General features: G+C 44.5%; 1 protein-coding gene across 2 annotated transcripts in view; it reads right to left on the bottom strand.

Moving 5' to 3' along the window:
- Window positions 1-815: 815 nt before the first annotated feature.
- The window catches only part of LOC137531734 (SLAM family member 5-like), a 135346-nt gene continuing 116148 nt past the window's right edge, over window positions 816-20013 (bottom strand). The window contains exons 5-7 of one of the 2 annotated variants that reach the window (XR_011023725.1): window positions 7932-8005; window positions 3965-4185; window positions 816-2024 (exon numbers count right to left, since the gene is read on the bottom strand). Coding sequence is in view for 1 of the 2 variants with exons in the window: in XM_068251696.1 (XP_068107797.1) it covers window positions 4102-4185; window positions 7932-8005 (158 nt within the window). In the remaining variant the exon portion in view is untranslated. Of the gene's footprint in view, window positions 2025-3329; window positions 4186-7931; window positions 8006-20013 lie in introns of those variants that run through there. The other variant, XM_068251696.1, reaches the window with a different exon arrangement.

Genomic DNA, 20013 nt, shown 5'->3' with positions numbered 1-20013 from the left:
TCGCTGTAATGAAAGTCCTCTGTAAGCCCGTGTCCTGTAAGCCCCCTCTCAGTTTATATGTATTTTCAATGCCTGTTTCTTACATTTGTTAACTCCAGGTATGGCTTCGGTTGCACTTGGCAAATAAATGCTGATTCTGGTATTTTAAGCTTAAATGCTTTTTGCCAATTTGAAAAACCAGTGCAGATACTCTTAGGCCCCCTTTACAGTTAATCAGTTGCTCTCAGTGATGACTGAAAGAAAACTGATTTTCAAAGTAATGCCCATGTTTCCTATGGCACCTTTCACACTTAAAGGAGATCATTCACGAATGAGAAAAAAACCCACAGCAGTTTTGGCATAAAGTATTAAAATTCCCTCTCAGACAGTGTAAATAGTTTTTTTTTTTAAATAAATAGTTCCTTAGAAATAACATTTATTTGTCAGTGTTTGTAAACACTGACGGATGACGGAATGTAAGGCTAATCCATCTGTCAAGGGGTATTTTTTTTTACTATTGTTTCAGAAATATAACTGCTGCCTATTTATTAATCATTGGTATTCCTACGAGAAGCTACAGAGGATGGGCAGCTGTAATATATAGCTGCTGTAACGGCGATTCTGCTAAATACTGGATTACACCAATGATTAATAGGTAGGCAGTAGTTATATTTCTGAAACAATAGGGAAAAAAAACTACCCCTTAACAGATGGATTAGCCTTACATTCCGTTATCTGTCAGTATTTACAAACACCGACAAATAAATGTTATTTCTAAGGATCCATTTTTTTTAAATATTCACACTGTCTAAGGGAATTTTAATACTTTATGCCAAAACTGCTGTGTTTTTTTTTTCTCATTCGTGAATGATCTCCTTTAATGCGTTTTAACTGAAATCTTTTTCACAATGCACTGCTGTGGAAAAAACGCGTACTAACACACACTTATGCACACAAACTGATTAAGTGTAAATGGGCCCTTAGGATGCTGGGCTGTTCTCAGTAATCAGTGACTTTTGTTTTTTTCCTCTTCCTTGCATCACAACATTTACTTATCGCTCCGAGTCTTCATATGCCCAGATTGGTATTGCTAAGTGCTTAGTTCAAACATTCACAGAATGTTCTTTACAGCTCACAGCTACCACATTTCCAGTGCCAAGTGTCCTTTGTAGCTAATGAAAGAATGCTGACATCTGATTTGCTGGTTTGGGAAACAATGGATTTTTTTTCTTTCTTTCCAAAATTTGTAACATTTATTCTATCCTTAGGTATTGCTTACAGGTTTTTTCATGTGTTTCTTTTCAGTGAAACATGGTAGACTCATGTAACAATCATGTAACCGGGTTCCATTCAGAGAGATGTTATTATAAGCTAGCATAATCTATATAGTAATGGTGGACTGAAAGTTGCTGCTTTTGTTGATCTGCCAACAACAATGCTACTCTGATCTTTGTAACCTATAGCTCTATAGTCTTGTAGCTTTTTATGGTATGTGACTCGTAGAAGAAGCATATTTATTGTATTTTATATATGCAGTTCTGCTTTATCCCTCTTGTTGTCTGTCTGTTAGGCAGTGTATTCAATGTCTCTGTTAAACAACAAGTAAAATAAACACAGTGTAGTCTATACCTGGCTTTCAGTCAGTTACATCAGGTGGCAAATCTGCACTGTGAAAATAAAACATAGTAGCACAATCATAATACACTTAAAGCATGCTTTCTAAAGTAGTATCTACACATCCATATGGCTGACTTGATGTACACATGTATTTACAAACTATGCATGAAAATATTTTACAATCAATTCATCAACATACAGTACATTGAAAATTATTTACAGAAACTGATAGCACTGAAATGTACGGATAGTTAATAAGAGTTCAAAGGATTCTCCGACTTCCTCTTCTTGTAATATAGAAGTGGCAGTCGTGACTCTTCTAGCACATGGCAGTCACTGCTTCTTGGTCTTATACATTTTCTTCTCTCTCAGTGGCAGTTTCATTGGACAAGACTGTCCATCTGGGTTTTGCTAGAATTCACACAGAGCTTTGGCACAAGGCAGAGAATTAAAGACTTAATATTAGTAGAGAGGTAACACCACCATTAAACCTCTTCCTAAGGTGGAGTCTACAATCCCAGAGGCTGGTATGAGCTGCTTTGTGAATGCAGTTTCATCCCTGAAATAGAAGGTAATTAAGGACATTTCTCCTTTTAATGACATATTGGCGAGGAGAGGAAACTAAGCCTCATTTAGTTGAGGCCAGATTAGGGTCAGAACAGCTCCATGCACCTGCAATTTCATCAGTCAAGATGGCATCCCCCCCCCCCCCCCAAAAAAAAAATGTTCTTATTGAACTTCAATATAGTCATCACACAAGAACTAATACTTCAGTTCCTGTGAATAATATTTAGAGGAATCAGGGACATCTCAAAAAAGCTTGCTTTCAATAAAAGGGCTGTAGTTTATTGTCTTTGTAGGGGAAGGCACATGCATCCATTCACTATTCTAAACCCAAGGGTAAAACCTCTGTGCAGTAGCGTATGTAGGGAAACAGCATCTAGGAAAGTGCACCCATGGAGGGAGAGGGGTGTGATGAAGGGGCAGTGAAAATACCAACACTTTAAGTGGGGCTATCCAACATAAAGTGATTCATGGGCAATAAAAATGGTCCGGGGCAATAGGTCAACTGATTGGCTGTTTCCGTTGGAGCCTAAGTAGAGAGCCACTATTGTCCCTGCAAAGGCAGGCAAAAGTAAATATTATTGTCTGCTTGTGCTCTGGGCTGCCAGTGCTAGATTGACCTGAGGCTTCCCCCTCCCGAGGTAAGTACCCCCCAGGGGCACTTTTTTCCCTACAGGTTTCCTTTAAAATAAAATTAGACAGGCATTTCTCCCAAATAACATAATTAGGAAGCATGTCCCACTAAAAGACCAGACTACCACTATGGAGCCCATTAACAGAAAACATTCCATAACAGTAACATGTTTTCCCATGACAGGCCCTTCTAATAGACAGCAGCCCATGACAGCTTCCATTAACCTCCCTGGCGGTACGCAGTTTTAGAGGCTGCGTTTGCGGGAGGATTTTTTTTAAAATAAAAGGTGCGCCTATGCCTAAGCTAGCACTTCGCTACCTAATTATGTCCCCCAAGCCCCCCGGCACTCACCTAAACCCCCCGATCACCGCCGGCAATATTTACCCCTCCGCGATCCCGCAAGAGCCGCAGCTTCACGATCCAGCCTCACTACGCGACGTCATCTACGTCATGCGCAGTCCTGATCCTCCCCATAGCGAAGCCTGGAGATGAAGGCTGCGCCATCGCAGGATCCCGGGGGGGGGGGGGGGGGGGTACGTATTACGGCGGCGATCGGTGGGGACAAGAGGCACTTGAGGGACATAATTAGCTAGCGAAGTACTAGCAGAAGAATATAGCGCAATTTTTATTTAAAAAATCCTCCCGGGGCCATGTGATCCCCTGCGGCGGCTTGCCCAAACGTAGCTCGAGTTTACCACCAGGGAGGTTAACAGACAGCAACCCAGTAAAGGATTATACCCTCTCTTTACATTCCTGTTTGGTTTCACTATGACTGGGTAGTGTGCCAGAACTCATAAGTCCCAGTATTCTTCAGCCCAGCCAACATTTATCTCTGTGGCATTTCATGTTCTCCTCTTTCCCATCCATATCCTGTCCTCAGTGAATTGACAGTGGAGGAGGAGGAAGAAGGGGGATACTGAGCAGCCGGGATTAAGGTTTTGCTGGCTGGGTTGAAGATCATTGGGGCAAGTGAATACTGTCATCCTACCCCAGTCATACGGAAAGCATGATGACAATGGCTGCCCTGCTCCCAGTTGTGCAGGAAAAGCTGTGCTGCAGCTAATCTGTGCCCCCAAGAACCCAAGGCACAATCCATGCTCTGTCATGCCCTAGATACGCCTCTATGGGAAGTAAATCAGAAATATCAGAATGCTCATTGTGGTAACTAACCAGGTGCGGTTGCTATTGTTGGTGTACACTGTTGGTGTTGGTGGTATCAGCAGCTCAGCAGTAAGACCTCTCAGAATTCCACACAGATCTGAAGACCACTATACTAAACGTGCTGGACTAGTAGGAATTCTTGACTATCAATCTGTGGGTCTCACCATACTATATAATGTAACATGTTCATTCATGTCCTCCTGTGAGGGATCATTGTGCTTCTTGTGTACCTGTAAATTAAACAGAGATATGTTGCATCTTTTCACTTTTTTTATACAAGGTGTTACATATTACATAAACATTTAATTTGGAAACAGACAGTGCCCATCTAGAGTAACCTCTTAAGCCACACTATTCCTTAATCCAAAGGAAATAAAAGCCACAACATTACTGATTGTATCAAGGAGTCACTATTCTATATCTAGTAGTTATAGTCATGGATGCCTTTTAAAGTACAGAATGTATTCAAGCCTCCTTTAAAATGCAAATAAAGAATTTTCTATAAGTACTTCCCATGGTAAGATATTCCGCATCTTACATACCGGTAATTAATGACATTTTTTTTGTGTGGTTCTAATCCAGTTCTGTATCGTGCTTGAAGAAAAAATTTAAAGTTTTGAAAGTTTGCAAAGAAATCTTGTACAGTGAGTCATTAAAAGTATTACCTAAACGACTTTTGTTGTTTTGTCTTTGAATTGACTGGTTCAGAGATATCTGCACCATTTCCAAGCTGCATTGCTAATTTAGTCAGAATTGTGTTTTTAACTTAGTAAAGGTACTTGTTTTGATTTGTATTCTTTCAAAGTTGCAATTTCTGAATGTACAGTATGTCTTTTTCAGTAACTGTAAGTATCCAACATAATAAAACCAGTGCTGGTCGTAATGGAAAAATCTACGCTTACGGATCATTACGCATAATTTTACGCCATTACGTATTACGCAATTACGGTTATGGCGTAGGCAATTATCTACGGTTCATCACTGTAATTACGCGTTAACTTACGCAGTTACGCGTAAGGTTACCGTAATGTAGGAGCTTACGCTACGATGTTACGCGTAGTGCCGTAATACCCATTAATGCGTATTTTTTGACGCATACGGATGATGTGTACGCAATAGCCGTCAATGTGACAGCTATTGCGTACACATCATTCGTATGCGTCAAAACGTACGCTTATATACTGAAGGGCGGGAGAAGATACTATTGGTTGCTTAGGATGTTGACTGATTGGCTACTCTTAGAAAAGGGGAGTTTTTACGTTAGTAATTACGCATAAAATTACGCGTAAGTCTTCGTAAAATTACGCATACCTAGCAATTACGGTAGACAGCGTAATTACGATACCACTTAACTGCTTACGCGTAAATAATTACGCGTAAGACTGTAAGTTACGCGTAGCGCTTACACGTAAATTTACATTGAATTACGATGCGTAATTACGCTCATGCGTAATTTCGGCCCAGCACTGAATAAAACCCCTTTGTCTCTGCGTCCGTGTGTGTGTGTGTACCTGCGTTTGCGCTACTGCGCATGTGCCGCAGGGACACCCTTTGGATGGAGCAGGACAGCCAGGGGGCGGCCGGGCGGAAGGGTGCGCGCGCAGCGGGCGAGTGTGCGCACGGCGGGTACGCGCACACGCGCACTGGCCGCGATGACATACCTAATCCATTTTTAAACGTGCTAAGTCACTTGTTTTCTATATAAGTATTGTTCTGCTTTTTTATTATTTACAAGTGTATTTTAATCTAATGGAAATGCAGATTTGAAGTGTAGAACACTATTTTGGCGATTTTGTACTATATAACTTCCTTTGGTTGTATGATCTTACGTCTAGTATCCCTATACCCAAAGCACAATGGCCATTGTCATGTTTGCGGTTGCTTATTTGACTCACAGACCAGAGGCGGACATAGGCCTGTGCAGGCCGTGCAACCGCACGGGGCCCCACGTCCTCTGGGGCCCATGCAGCTGCACCAGAGCAAGCTCATCCATAAGGCAACATAGGTAGGTGCCTGGGGCCTAGTGGGTGTCATGAGGCCCTGCTGCCATCTTTTTTTAACCCACTCTCTTCTTAGCTCATAAAAACTATAATGGGGGACTGAAGAAACTAACTTGCCTTCGGCCTCATTAAGACCCTATCATTCTCTCAGCTGCAGGGCCAGATTATTCTTTAAATTCATGTATGCATCAGGACCCAGACAGTGCAAAAGCTGCCTCTCTCTCTTTCTGTGTCACTCCCCTTTCTGTAGTTGTCTTTCCCTTCATGTCCTTTCCCCCATGTGGTCGTCTCCCAATTTAAACTATGTACTGTTATGTCCTTAACAATTTTTTGGATCCACCAATGCTCTGTTATGACCACACCCACTCGCATGGGGACCACTCCATTTATTTTGCACAGGGGCCAACTGCTGGCTTTGTCCCCCACTGTCACAGACAAGTCTGAGTGCCTATGTGAAGGACATACATGAATGTATGTTCCGCTCACAGACCTCTTCTAACCTTAGTAGCTTGTGAAATGGATGTGGTTGGTGGGTTCCTTTCTTTTGGACTGTGCGTAATAAAAAGGCAAACTTGCCAGTTGAAGTATAGACGATTACCAAAAAACTTGACCAATCATTTTTTGATGCAGAGTAGGTTACACCCCATGTAGTCAGGATAAGTAACGGTAAAATGATTTCCTGTTCACAGAAACTTTACCGATCTTTAGTGAATATGGCCCATTGGGTGTTAAACACTTTTGCATCTTCTGTGTGCCATGGGAGTCCTCTCAGTCCCAGGACACTGTCATAGAAGCTTAGACTTTGGGGCACTGTTCCACACCCCACTACCTATATACAATGAGAGGATTTCAGTTGTCAAACGAGCACCTCCTCTCTTTGATTAATTATAGTAGGAATTCAATGCAGAGAACTCCAGTGGCATTTATCTTTGTAGTGCAATTTAAATCTAACACATTCTGTGTAAAAACACTATGTAAAATTAGTGGCTAAAAGGTGCATGCACATTCAAAATGATTGTTGCTGGCAGGGATTGGGACTTGATCCCTCCAGTGACTGTTTGGAGCTGAGTGCTGTATAAGCTACAGTCTAGCGACACATTCTGTTGATAAGAGGTTGAGGATAGATGATGGAATGGCGCATGATGTAGTGGCTTCCAGTAGGGTAAGCAGAGGAACAATACCCTCAACCCAGATGATCCAGCACTTTTGGCAATGCATTGGGGCATCTATATGCTCCGGGGCAGCTATGTACAAGTCAGATTTTGAGCAGAGATGGCCGGATTGCCCAATTCTGCTGAGTTTAGTATAGCCTGTGTATGGTCCTAAAGGCAGTTTCCCCAACCTTTGATGAATATTGTACCACCATTAGAATGTTTGTGGTATTCAAGGAGCAACAAAAATGACCATGTGCCATGGAGATTCAGCATAGTGTTTTCCCTAAAATCTCTACTAAACACTAGCTGATAGAGGTACATTAACTGTGTTCACAATTGTCTAAGGGAACACATTATTATTATCATTCCTTATTACAACCTGGCTTTTCCTGGGCTAGTGGGATGTGTATATGTAATAACGGCTCCTGGAAAAAAAGAGCACAGGGCATTGCCGCTAGTAGAATATTGATAAAATTACCAATATTCTACTACTTAACTACCAATATTTTACTATGACTGAACCTAACCCTACTCTCACACAGAACCCTCCTTCTACCGATGCCTAACCCTTAACCCCCCCCCCCATTGACACCTAACCCTTAACCCCCCTCTACCGATGCCTAACCCTTAATCCCTCCTGGTTGGACTTAACCCTTAAACTAGCCCAGTGGCACCTAACCACTACCCTACCATGGTGCCTAACCCTTAACCACCTCCCTGCAGCAAAGCCACCAGCTGTGCCACCTAACCCTTAACCTCTCACATGCCACAAAGCCATGCTTAGCTACCAGCTTCGTAGAAGGACACCATCCCTACTCTTACCTGGTTTGTGTTCTCTGGAGTTGTCATCTTTAGATCAGCATAGTGAATTTCTTTCTGACTTTCTTTTCGTACTTCTGCAGAAAAATAAAAGGACATTTAAAAGGACATTTGTCATAAGTCCAAACAGAAGACTGCAGTGTAACGCAGTGCAAAATGTTATGAAATAAGCTTGTCAAAACAGCAATGCTGAATAATTTTGAAAAGTGAAGATCAAGACAAGATATGCTTGCATCGGATCAGTCTAGGCTTTGAGCATAGCACTAATAATTAGGGTTTAGATAAAGCCTGACGCTAAAGTGGAAATGGGGGGCCCTTTCAAGTACGTAATGAAGAGTGACAGAGGAGCATTATACATTTCCTCCTTTTAGCAATGGGACAGTTCCTCTTTACTCCTCTTCAGTGTACAAGTGCAATACAGCCAATCACCACGACTTCTGTCCCTGTCACATGACAGGCAGAGATTGGAACCACATGGCGATCAGTTGCATAGCATGAGCTGCACTGGAGAGAAGCGAAGAGGACCTGTCAGTTACCTGTTAGTTACACCTCTGACTGCCTTTCATGGATATTATGTGCATAGTATTTGAATTTCCCAGTTGTTCTGTATTATCTACCTTTGACTACTATTATTTTAGATTTAGTATTATGATATTGTCTGCATGTTATTGCTATCTGTCTGCAATTGCTATGCAGGATCGTAACTAGAAATCACTGTGCCCCCCCCCCCCCCCTGCAAAACTTTGGATAGGGCCTCCTCGCTTATTGCACAGGTAAACTGAAAACCATTGTTATTCAGTTGGCTAGTGCACACTTGAATGTGTTTTTCCCATGCAGATAAAAACAGACAGCAGTGAAGCACTGCACACATTTTCTTTATCAATTACATTAACCTCTGTGATAAAATGTGCATGATTGTTCCCCGCCTCAGCTTATTACACTCGCTCTGTCCACCTCTGGAGCAGAACTGGCTCTGTATACTTCTCCAGCATCACTACAGCACACATCACTTGGGGAGGGGTAGAAAGGCTGGGGGCTGGGTCATGTACACAAGACTCTGCTGCACATTGAATAGGGACTGTCTACAAATCTTTGACTGCAAAACTTTGTATGATTCCTCATCAGTGGCTGAGCAGATACAGTCATTAGAACAATTGTGGAGAGAGCAGAAAGTTTTCTGTGCCTCTGTCAGTCTCTCAAAACAGGAAAATAAACTTCTCCCCCCACAAGGCCGCATCACTTGCAGGGTCTATTGTTACGCCCCTGTTGCTATGGAATTTGCCTGATTACAGCACTTTTTTGTTATTTTTATGAAATAACACCTAATTAATAAGTTACTATGTCATTTCAGTTTGTTTTTTCTTACTTCAAATATATGATGGATATATGTGTGATGCTGTAGCATTAGTAGCAGGGGCTACTTCCACACAATGGCTACTATATGTTATACTTGTACCAGGTAACTTAAAGTTATGCCAGTTATTTGACTATACCCATAATCTGACACAGAACATTCATATCGTGGTTTCACTAGGACACGCTTTATGGGCAGTCCTCCCCAGTGTTAGGGAGTCTTGCCCAAGGTCTCCTACTGAATAGGTTCTGGTTTACTGAACAGGCAGAGCCGAGATTCAAACCCAGGTCACCTGTGTCAGAGGCAGAGCCCTTAACCATTACACTATCCAGCTACTGCGACCATGGCTGTGACCATGGCTGTGACCATGGCTAATTCTCATTGTGGTGTGCTGAGCAGAGCACTGCATGTGTTCTAATTTTTCTCACAGTGCACTTTACGGTACAAATTATATCTGCACTTATGAACAGTATGTGAGGAAATGATCACAGCACATATTATATGGCACGGGAATTATTTCTTGTGATCTATGCTTTTATTAAATACATAGTGTACATAGATACATTTATCACAAATAGTTTTTAATATCTCTGTTTTACCCATTGTCTTCCCCCGAAACAGTTTCAAGAACAGTGAACTTTTGAAAAGCTTTAAGTGTACCTGTAGGTAAAAAAGTGCCCCAAAAAAGTGTACTCACCTTGGGAAAGGGAAGTCTCTGGATCCAACATTGTTCCCTCCGCATGCACATTAGCAAGGACCTGCTCGGGCTTTAGTGAAAGCCCACTTGGGTCGATGCTACTGTGCATGCTCAAGCATCTACACCTGCACAGTAGCACAGACCCGATCTGACACAGATCAGATTTGGTTATTTCCGATGAAGCCTAAACGAGTCCATGCTACTGCGCAGGCACAGTGCGGCAGCACTTCAGGATTCCCTGCTCTCAAACAGCTTAGTGGAGGAGGATGGGTGAAGCCTCTGGAGGATATTCTTTTAACCACTTCACCACTAAGGGATTTTTCCCCTTATGGACCAGAGCAATTTTCACCTTTCCATGTGCCTTCAATTCATTCGCCAATAACTGTATCACAACAGAATGTTCTGTATCTTGTCTTTTTTGCCACCAATTAAGCTTTCTTCGGGTGCTATGTTTTGCTAAGAATTATTTTATTCTGAATGCATTTTAAAGGGAATAATAAGAAAAAAAAATGCACTATTTCTCAGCTTTCGACCATTATAGTTATAAAATAAAACCCTACTGTGAATACAACTCACACATTTTATTTGCTCATTTGTCCTGGTTATTATAACATTTAAAACATGTCCCTAGCACATGTATAGCGACAATATTTTATTTGGAAATAAAGGTGTATTTTACCATTTTGTGTCACTAATTACAAGCCTGTCACGATTGCTCATGTCGCTCACCTCTCCCTGCTCCTGCGTTGGCTCTCTTATCAGAGCAGCGGAGGGTAACGATCGCTCGTTACCCTCCAGCTGCTGGGTCCGATGCAGCTCCTCGCTCTGTCTCCGCATGGTAGAGAGATGCCAGCCCAACTTCCTCCTTGGTGCTGGCGTCTCCCTCTGTTGCTAGGTGCATGTGTGCGCACCAGCTCTCCTTTTGTGCAATGGCCAGAGGCGGTACTGCACCAGTCCCTAATTCTGAGGCTGGGTATAAAAGCCCAGCTCTCACATTGTTTGGATGATGTTGCATCCCTGGTCATCAGCCACGGTGTTCCATTGCCGTTCCCCTCCAAGTTGTTTCCCTTTTTGGCTAATCCCATTGCTACACTTGCCTGTTTTAGCCTGCCTGCTAACCTGCCTGCAGCCTAACCAGGATCCCTGCACTCCCTGTCAGACTCCTGTCAGCTTTCATCCATCCCTGTTTCTCAGCCTGCACTTCCCGGCCTGCCTCCCTGTGCCTATCCCTGTTCCCTGTCTGCCTCCCTGCCTCACTTCCCTGTCTGTTTCACTCCCAGGGGTTTCCCTCAGCCTGCCAGTCCCTCCGGGAGCTCTCCAAGTCACCTGCAACTTCCCTGGGATTTCCCTCAGCCTGTCAATTCCCTCCAGGAGCTCTCCAAGTCACCTGCAGCTTCCCTGGGATTTCCCTCAGCCTGACAGTTCCCTCCAGGAGCTCTCCAGTCACCTGCAGCTTCCCTGGGATTTCCCTCAGCCTGCCAATTCCCTCCAGGAGCTCTCAAGTCACCTGCAGCTTCCCTGGGATTTCCCTCAGCCTGCCAGTTCCCTCCAGAACACTCCAAGTCACCTGCAGCTTCCCTGAGTTTCCCTCAGCCTGCCAGTTCCCTCTGGGAGCTCTCCAGTTGCCTGCAGCTTCCCTGGGTTTCCCTCAGCCTGCCAGTTCCCTCCAGAACACTCCAAGTCACCTGCAGCTTCCCTGGGATTTCCCTCAGCCTGCCAGTTCCCTCCAGAACACTCCAAGTCACCTGCAGCTTCCCTGAGTTTCCCTCAGCCTGCCAGTTCCCTCTGGGAGCTCTCCAGTTGCCTGCAGCTTCCCTGGGTTTCCCTCAGCCTGCCAGTTCCCACCAGGAGCTCTCCAGCTGCCTGCAGCTTCTTTGGGTTTCCCTCAGCCTGCCAGTTTCCTCCAGAGCTCTCCAGTTGCTTGCAGCTTCCCTGGGTTTCCCTCAGCCTGCCAGTTCCCCCCGGAGCTCTCAAGTCACCTGCAGCTTCCCTGGGTTTCCCTCAGCCAGCCAGTTCCCTCCGGGAGCTCTCCAGTCACTTGCAGCTTCCCTGGGTCTCCCTTAGCCTGCTAATTCCCTCCGGGAGCTCTCCAGTCACTTGCAGCTTCCCTGGGTCTCCCTTAGCCTGCTAGTTCCCTCCAGGAGCTCTCCAATCACTTGCAGCTTCCCTGGGTCTCCCTTAGCCTGCTAGTTCCCTCCGGAGCTCTCCAGTCACTTGCAGCTTCCCGGGGATTCTTCCAGCCTGTCTTTTCCCTTCCCGGTTCCTGGCCTGACAGCTATTCCCAGGGACTACCTCTGAGTGCCAGTATCTCCGATAGCAGTGGCGAAGCTAGAGATCATGGGGCCCCACAGCAGAACTTTCATTGGGCCCTCAGATATAGAGACTCTTATGCAATGCCCCCTGCCCCTACCCCATGGATATGAGTTAATTGGGCAATTTACATTATCATGCAATCAAAACTGAAGAAGCGTCACGTGACGCGAAGCGTGTAGGTGGGAGGAGCCAGCCACTGCATGGCATGGATACGTGTCCCGCTGCCCTACATTTAATTGCCGGCTAAAGTGTGCCAGCTAACTACCGTTAGTACAGACAAGAGGCGTGACTATCGCCGGCCTTGGATGCCACACAAAAATCCAAGGGCATTCATAGTAAAACACCTAGGGTGCAGTGACCGGGAATAGTTTAAAATGGCAAGGCACCACTGAGGTTGAATATGGACTATCTGACTGACAGCCTAAAGGGGAAGCCATTGCAAGCTCACTCGGACATAAAAAGACACGCTGAGTGAAGCGGAGAATGTCATGGCGGCGGATTATCGCAAGTATATTCAATGTTTCCACAGTGTATATCGAATGGAGGAATAGCACCTGAGATGTACTGCCTCTTCACTAGATTTTGATTAACTGTGATTAAACAAAGACGGTATTTGCTGCAGCGCTGTACTTCTACAACAGGACTTATCCCTAATAGAGGGAAGCAGCTGCCGTGTGCATGGCTGTATGCTGTATGGGTGACAGTTAGGCAGACTGGGCTTGGGTGAATGGAGCAATATGATGAAGTTGATTGATGGACTCCATGCACACAAGCCTAGATGAAAAACGGAATGCGGGTTGGCTCCTAGTTTTTAAGGAGTCAATAATATGTGAAATAAAGAACCTGGTTCATTATTACAGCACCAACAAGCGTTCCCTCTCTCTCGGAAGAATTTATGGAGTTTCTCAGGGGTAAAATACCAATGGGTGAGCACTTTATAGTTTACCTCTTCCACCCTAACTGCCCTAGACGTTTTGTGTGCATAAATGCAAATCTTATTCTGTTGTGCTGGCGTAAAGGATCTACTGTACCTAGTGCAGCTTCCCATTTGGAGAAAAATGGCATATGAGGTGTTGCCTGCAAAGTTAGGAGTGCATATAGTGCCGACAATGTCTTCCCCATTGCCCCTTCTTCTGTGCACATACTTTAATATTCAGAATTTTGCCTCAATTGTATTGGGGTTATACCTTGGGACGCAGGGGCGTAGCAATAGGGGGTGCAGAGGTAGCGACCGCATCGGGGCCCTTGGGCCAGAGGGGCCCCGAAGGGTCCACCCTCTATCACAGTATTAGCTCTCTATTGGTCCTGTGCTGGTAATAATCACTTCTATAGATGCTTTGAATAGTAGTAATCCTTAACACACTATTCCCCATCCCCTTCTTGCACCTCTGACACTGGGGTTGTCCTTGGCAGGTTTTGGTGCGCCGTATCAATTGTTATGTATAGAGTGCTTGGGGGGGCCCCATGTAAAACTTGCACCGGGGCCCACAGCTCTTTAGCTACGCCACTGTATGGGACGTAAGGAGATGTCGGTTGGTTTTTAACTTTTGACTTAATTTCTGCACAGAATAATGTTTTTTAATTCTGTCTGTGTATTGGTTCCTAGGAGGAGCATTTTTGTATGTTGAGGAAAATTGTGCAATAAAGAAATGATTACTTGGACCAGGATGAAATGGTGTCAATGTCCAATCTGTTTGCTTTAAAGGTCTTGTAGTCTAATATGGAGGCACCAACTCACTGGTCATTAGATGTTAATAGAAATGGTTGCATAGTTTAAACTGCAGAGCCCTTGGTAGCCCAAATTGTTACATAGTTCATGGGCCCTGAGACAAAGTCAGAGGGTGTAGAAACACAAGAATGTTAATGGTAAATAAATTAGGTACCACCTGGGCCCCCTATGCTCCAGGGCCCTATAGCAGCTGATTTGGCTGCTATGGCTATTGCTATGCCCCTGTTCGGTAGCTTAGCTGTCAGCTTCTTAACCAGGATTCCCCCTGCCTGTTCATTGCCTCCTGGGAATCATACAGCCAGCGCCCTTCCTGGGTTTTCCCATGCCTGTCAGTTCCTTCCTGGGCTCCCTAAGGTTAGGCCTATCTGCCCACCAAGCCTGTCCAAGCTCGATAGCTCACGGTCCACTCTGCTTGAATCCCCTTCCTATCTCGTCAGGTACCCTCTGTTCTTCCCATTACTGGTGCGGTAGTCCTGGAGGTCGTGACCTGGCGAGCACCAAGCAGCAAAGTTGTCCACCATCCATTAGAGGTGACGGCCCATCATCCCTTGCGTGCAGGACAGCCATCAGGTGGAGACAACTGACACTGCAGTGAGGGGCCCAGGGCTTCTGGGGGCCCTGGACCCCCCCCAAAGGGCTGGGAACAGAATCAGAATCAGAATCAGAATCAGTTTTATTTCGCCATAATCGGAATTATTTGGCAAGAGCCATAATCGGAATTATTTGTGGTACACATGGCAAAGACAGAGTAAAGACATACAACACATACACTTTGAAATGCAGTAATCAGATATACAGATAGTGATGCCGGTAAACACTAGTAAAAGGCCCCCGTTTCCGGAGAAGAACCGAGGGAGGCAGCGATGGGGACCAGCTGACCGACCCGGCAACTACGAGTGCAGGCCGGACCGGGAAAGGTCAGAGTTCAGTGACCGAACGGCTTGGGGGAAGAGGGTGTTCTTCCGCCTGGTGGTTTTGGCTGGTATAGTCCTGAAGCGGCGGCCCAACGGAAGGAGCTTGAAGTAGTGGTTGCCAGGGTGAGAGGGGTCACGGGAGATCATGGTGGCCCTCTTCCTCAATCTAGCGGACTGGAGCAGATCAAGAGGTGGAAGAGGAGATCCGATGATTCTCTCTGCATCAGCTATGACCCACTGCAGTTTATGTTTATCACTGGCCGTTGCACCCGCGTACCAAACAATGACTGAGGAGCAGAGGATGGATTCTATGGTGGATTCAGAGGTGGACAAAAGTGGCACAGTGAGAAAAGAGATGATATGGGAACATGAGGTCACACAGAGGGACACAAGAGGCACAAACTGAGGTGAGACAGAGAGGGACAAAAGAGGTACAGGAAGAAAAGAGGGGGACAAAAGAGAATGGATAAAGGATAAAAACGGACCTACAAGTCCCTATCTCATTTTTTAACCAGGGACTACCTGTATTTTGCTAGTATTTGGCTCCACCCACAACACGGCATGGTCACGCCCACTTTTTTGCCGCATCACGCTGTGGGGTGGCTAGTGGGTGGGCACAGCAATCAGTGGGTGGGCCCAGGAAGGGGGGGGGGGGGGGGCAGGCCTGATGATGCGGGCCAAAATTTCTGATGGCATCCCTGCTTGCATGGTGCACTGGTGAAGACCCGTGCTCACTTAGACCCCACGCCCTGGGGCTGCTCGCTGTCACCCATTGATACCATTGATACAAGTGACGCGATCAACGGTTTGCAATAACCCTGACACAAGCCCTTATTTGCAAAAATAACAGTAATATACCCTCATGACATACATATAAAAAAAAATGAGCCCCTAAAGTAACTATGTATTTTTTTTAAACGTATTTTTTTATATATATACATACAATATATATTTTATACATATACATATATATATATACAAATGTTTTACTTTGGTAACTATGAGAAAGTGGGGGAGGTAAGGGGTTAATTTTAATAGGGGATTTATGTTTTTTTAATTTACTTAATATATTAGGGTGTAGTTTTACTATATGGCCACAAGATGCCCTTGCCTCCCCGTTTATACCTGTGTACTGTGAACAGTACACAGGAAATAGTGTGTGTATGCTTTCACTTTCATTTTCAATGACCATTGGCAAATCATTGATGCTGGTGGTCATTGATTGCAGGCACTTTGATCAGTGAATGGGAACTGTGATTCCATTCACTGATCCCTGTACTAATGCGTGGAGACCAGAAAGTGTGCGGGAGCGTGTGAGGGAATGTGGGAATGCACAGTGGCCAATCGAGGTGGGGTACGTATATCTACTCCCATGAAACCATCAATAGCCATCAGCGGGGCATAGATATACTGCTTCCGCTGCAATAAGCGGTCAATTGGGGCATTGTCAGGGCCGGATTTCTGGGAAGGCCAAAAGACCATGGCCTTGGGCACTAAATTTAGATAACATTTTAAAATTTGATGGGCGGCAGGACTTGGAGAGAAAAAAGGTCACATGTAAAAGTAAATCATCTCTCCTAGCTTGTCCATAGCGTTGACGCTCTGCTTTGCTCTGAAGCCTGAAATCCAGAGATCCCAATCATTACATCTACCTTACTTCCTGGAGTGTTATGATAGTCAGCATCTGCTGTCGCCTGATCTCACCCTCTGTATGATGGACATACAAGCTGCTGTGTGAGAAGTGCCAGTTTACAGTAGAAAGCAGACAGAACTGCATTCAGTGAGCTTTAATGCAAACATTCACAGATTGATTTTGGTTCTATTTTCCTCACCCCTCTCCTACAGCTGTCAAAATTACTCCTGTTAATGACTTTCTTATCTAAACCTACATGTATGACTTTTTTTTTCTTAATAGCCAGGGGTGTTTATGGTAGCAGTGATCTCTGCTTCATTTATCTCTTTCCTGGCTCATTTTAAAGTGGATCTGAGATGAAATACTAACTATAACAACCAACTTGTCTATATATCTCATCTAAACTTTAGATTGTTTACACAGCAAATCTAGATGCAAACAGCTTCAACATTTTAGGATTATTTATTCCTGTGATACAATGAGGGCAGCCATGTTCTGTTTTTCACATTACACACAGGCAAGCTGATAGCATCTCCAGCCCTCAGCCTGTGACAAATTCACCCCCTCTCCTCCTCCCTCCTCCCCTCTGCCTCTGAAATCTCTGGCTAGTAACCTCCTCCTCCTCCTGCCCAGACTGAGCTCCCATAAGCCCTTGCTACTAAGGCTGGGAGTGCCAAGGCTCTCTGGAGAAGCTGTGGGCGAGGCTTGTTTAGTTTATAGGGAAATAGAGTATTAAAACAAAACAAAAAAAAGTATTTGGCTTGATGAATGCTCTATAAACTATATGAAAGGAACACAATTATGCAATGTGTAAAAGTTTATCTCTGATCCACTTTAAGATCTGTCCATCTGGTGTTTTAAGTGCTAAATAATCACTTTTTAAAGGACACTAAAGCTGTGCCAGCATATGTAGTTTAGGATTCTTCTAACTAGCAGAAGACCCTTGTACCATGTTAGCCATCAGTGAAAGCATAATGTTTTTAATCAGGATGATACCATTTATTGGCTAACTTATAAGAAAAAGAATAAGCTTTTGCTAATAAGACTCTAACTTTGTTCCTGTATACTGACAAGATGTTCTCTGTTTTGAATTGGCTTTTTCCATTGTGCTGCCCTTTCCCTGTTTGTGGCTCTGACTGCAGTGAGTCACACAGAGGACAAGGAAGCAGCTCATGCTCTCGTACCCTATCATTTCCTGCTCCTGCCTGGGTGCGCACAGCAGCCGGGGCCAAGACAGTGTTATGGGTATGTGTACTTGACAAGTACTGCTCACACACGAGCGTCATTTCTCAACTATGTATGTCCAGAACAGTATTGGCTTCTGTGTAAATTTGGGCAGAAGCGTGGAATTACAGGGAGCGCAAGAGGACAGAGCATGTGCTGCTTCTTTGTTGAATGGAGGACAGAGCAGCACAATGAAAAGGAATTCATTCAAACCATTTGTTGCTAGTCAGGGTGTTGGACAGAATGTTGTTGGGGGGGGCAGGGGTTGGTGACAGTAGGCCTTGGGCGCTGTAAAGTACAAGTCTGGCTCTAGGCATTGTCTTATATGGATTAAAAATATTAAAAATAACCTTTCATAACTTTAAATACTTACTTCTTGCATCCTGCATCCCCACAAAAAAAGTGCACCAGGTACAATAACGATAAACCCTGGTTTACATCACATCTTAGGAAGCTGCGCTTCGATAAAGAAAGGGCATATCGTACAGGCGATAAAGTCCTCTACAAAGCTGCGAAATACAAACTGCAGAGAGCCATTACTGACGCAAAAAAAAGATTATTCTAAAAAACTTGAGAAACAATGTTCAAATGCCGAATCATTCACAATATGGAAATCTCTGCATGAAATTACCAGCTACAGGAAGAAATCTCTGCCCTCACTACATAATCTGCAGCTTGCAAATGAACTGAATACTTTTTATTGCAGGTTTGACACTAGCAACAAAAGCCAAACACACCAAGTCAATTTGCATAATTTCCATCTCTGCAGCAGGCAAACTGAACACTCTTCCTGCCAGCCAACGTCTCCACCCCCTGCGGTGCCTCAGCAACTACACAACACAGGAGGCCAGACACAATATTTTGACCTGTCCCCAGATGTGCATGCTCTAACAATATGCCAATCAGATGTAAGCAGACTCTTCAAAAGACAAAACACTAGGAAAGCAATGGGGCCAGACTCTATCTCTGCGAAATGCCTGAAACTCTGTGCCGATCAATTAGCTCCTGTATTCACAGACATATTCAAAGCATCTCTCGAACTCTCAATTGTTCCGGACTGTTTTAAAAGGTCAACTATTGTACCAATCCCAAAAAATTCAAAACCTACATGTTTAAATGATTACAGGCCTGTTGCCCTGACATCATTGGTCATGAAAGCATTTGAAAAACTGTTAATGGCTTACCTGAAATCTATCACAGATCCCCTGCTGGACTCTCTGCAATTTGCCTACAGGCCTAATAGATCCGCAGATGATGCCGTGAACATGTGTATGCATTATGTACTACAGCATCTAGACACCCCAGGAAACTACACCAGGATTTTATTTATAGATTACAGCTCTGCATTTAATACCATAATGCCATCTCTGCTACACAGCAGCTCTCCCAGCTACACATACCTGAATCCATCTGCGAATGGATAACCGATTTCCTAACCGATAGGAGACAGCGTGTTAGACTTGGTAATCACACATCAAGCTCTCTGACCGTCAGTACTGGTGCACCCCAGGGCTGTGTGCTTTCCCCACTGCTCTACTCACTGTACACCAATGACTGCATCTCCACAGATCCATCTGTTAAGGTTCTGAAGTTTGCAGATGACACAACAGTAGTTGGTCTCATAAAAAACGGTAATGAATCTGCATACAGGCTGGTGGTGGGACAGCTTTCCTCCTGGTGCAGCAGCAACAACTTGGAACTAAACGCTCTCAAAACCATGGAGATGATAATAGACTTTAGGAGATCTCCCCCCAGCACCTCCCCTTAACCATAAATGGATCCACAATAACCCAGGTAGAGTCATTCAAGTTTCTTGGGTCCACGATCTCACACAACCTAAAATGGGATAACAATACGGCCACTATTCAATTAGCACTTTTGTTTTCTAAATGATGATCAATATTGCAACCAATATTATAATCAATTATTTTAAGACCAACTAAAAACTAACATCTGTCTTTCGATCAATTCATAGCCCTTAAAGGGACACTTAAGCCAGGAATAAAAAAATCAGTTTTACTTGCCTTGCACTTCTACCAGCTCCCTGCAGCCGTTCTGTGCCCTCGCAGTCACTCACAGAGCCTCCAGTCCCCCGCCGCCAGCTTTTCACTGACAGGCCCTGACAGGCGTGGCCACACGTATCCGTCTTCATGTTCCTGCCCTCAATAGCGTCCTGCACAGACGCTATTGCGGACGGGAACGCAAAGAAAAATACGCGTGG

The sequence above is a fragment of the Hyperolius riggenbachi genome, chromosome 9 (assembly GCF_040937935.1).
Source record: "Hyperolius riggenbachi isolate aHypRig1 chromosome 9, aHypRig1.pri, whole genome shotgun sequence".
NCBI classification, from domain to species: Eukaryota; Metazoa; Chordata; class Amphibia; order Anura; family Hyperoliidae; genus Hyperolius; species Hyperolius riggenbachi.
This window is presented reverse-complemented; position numbering and strand designations above follow the sequence as displayed.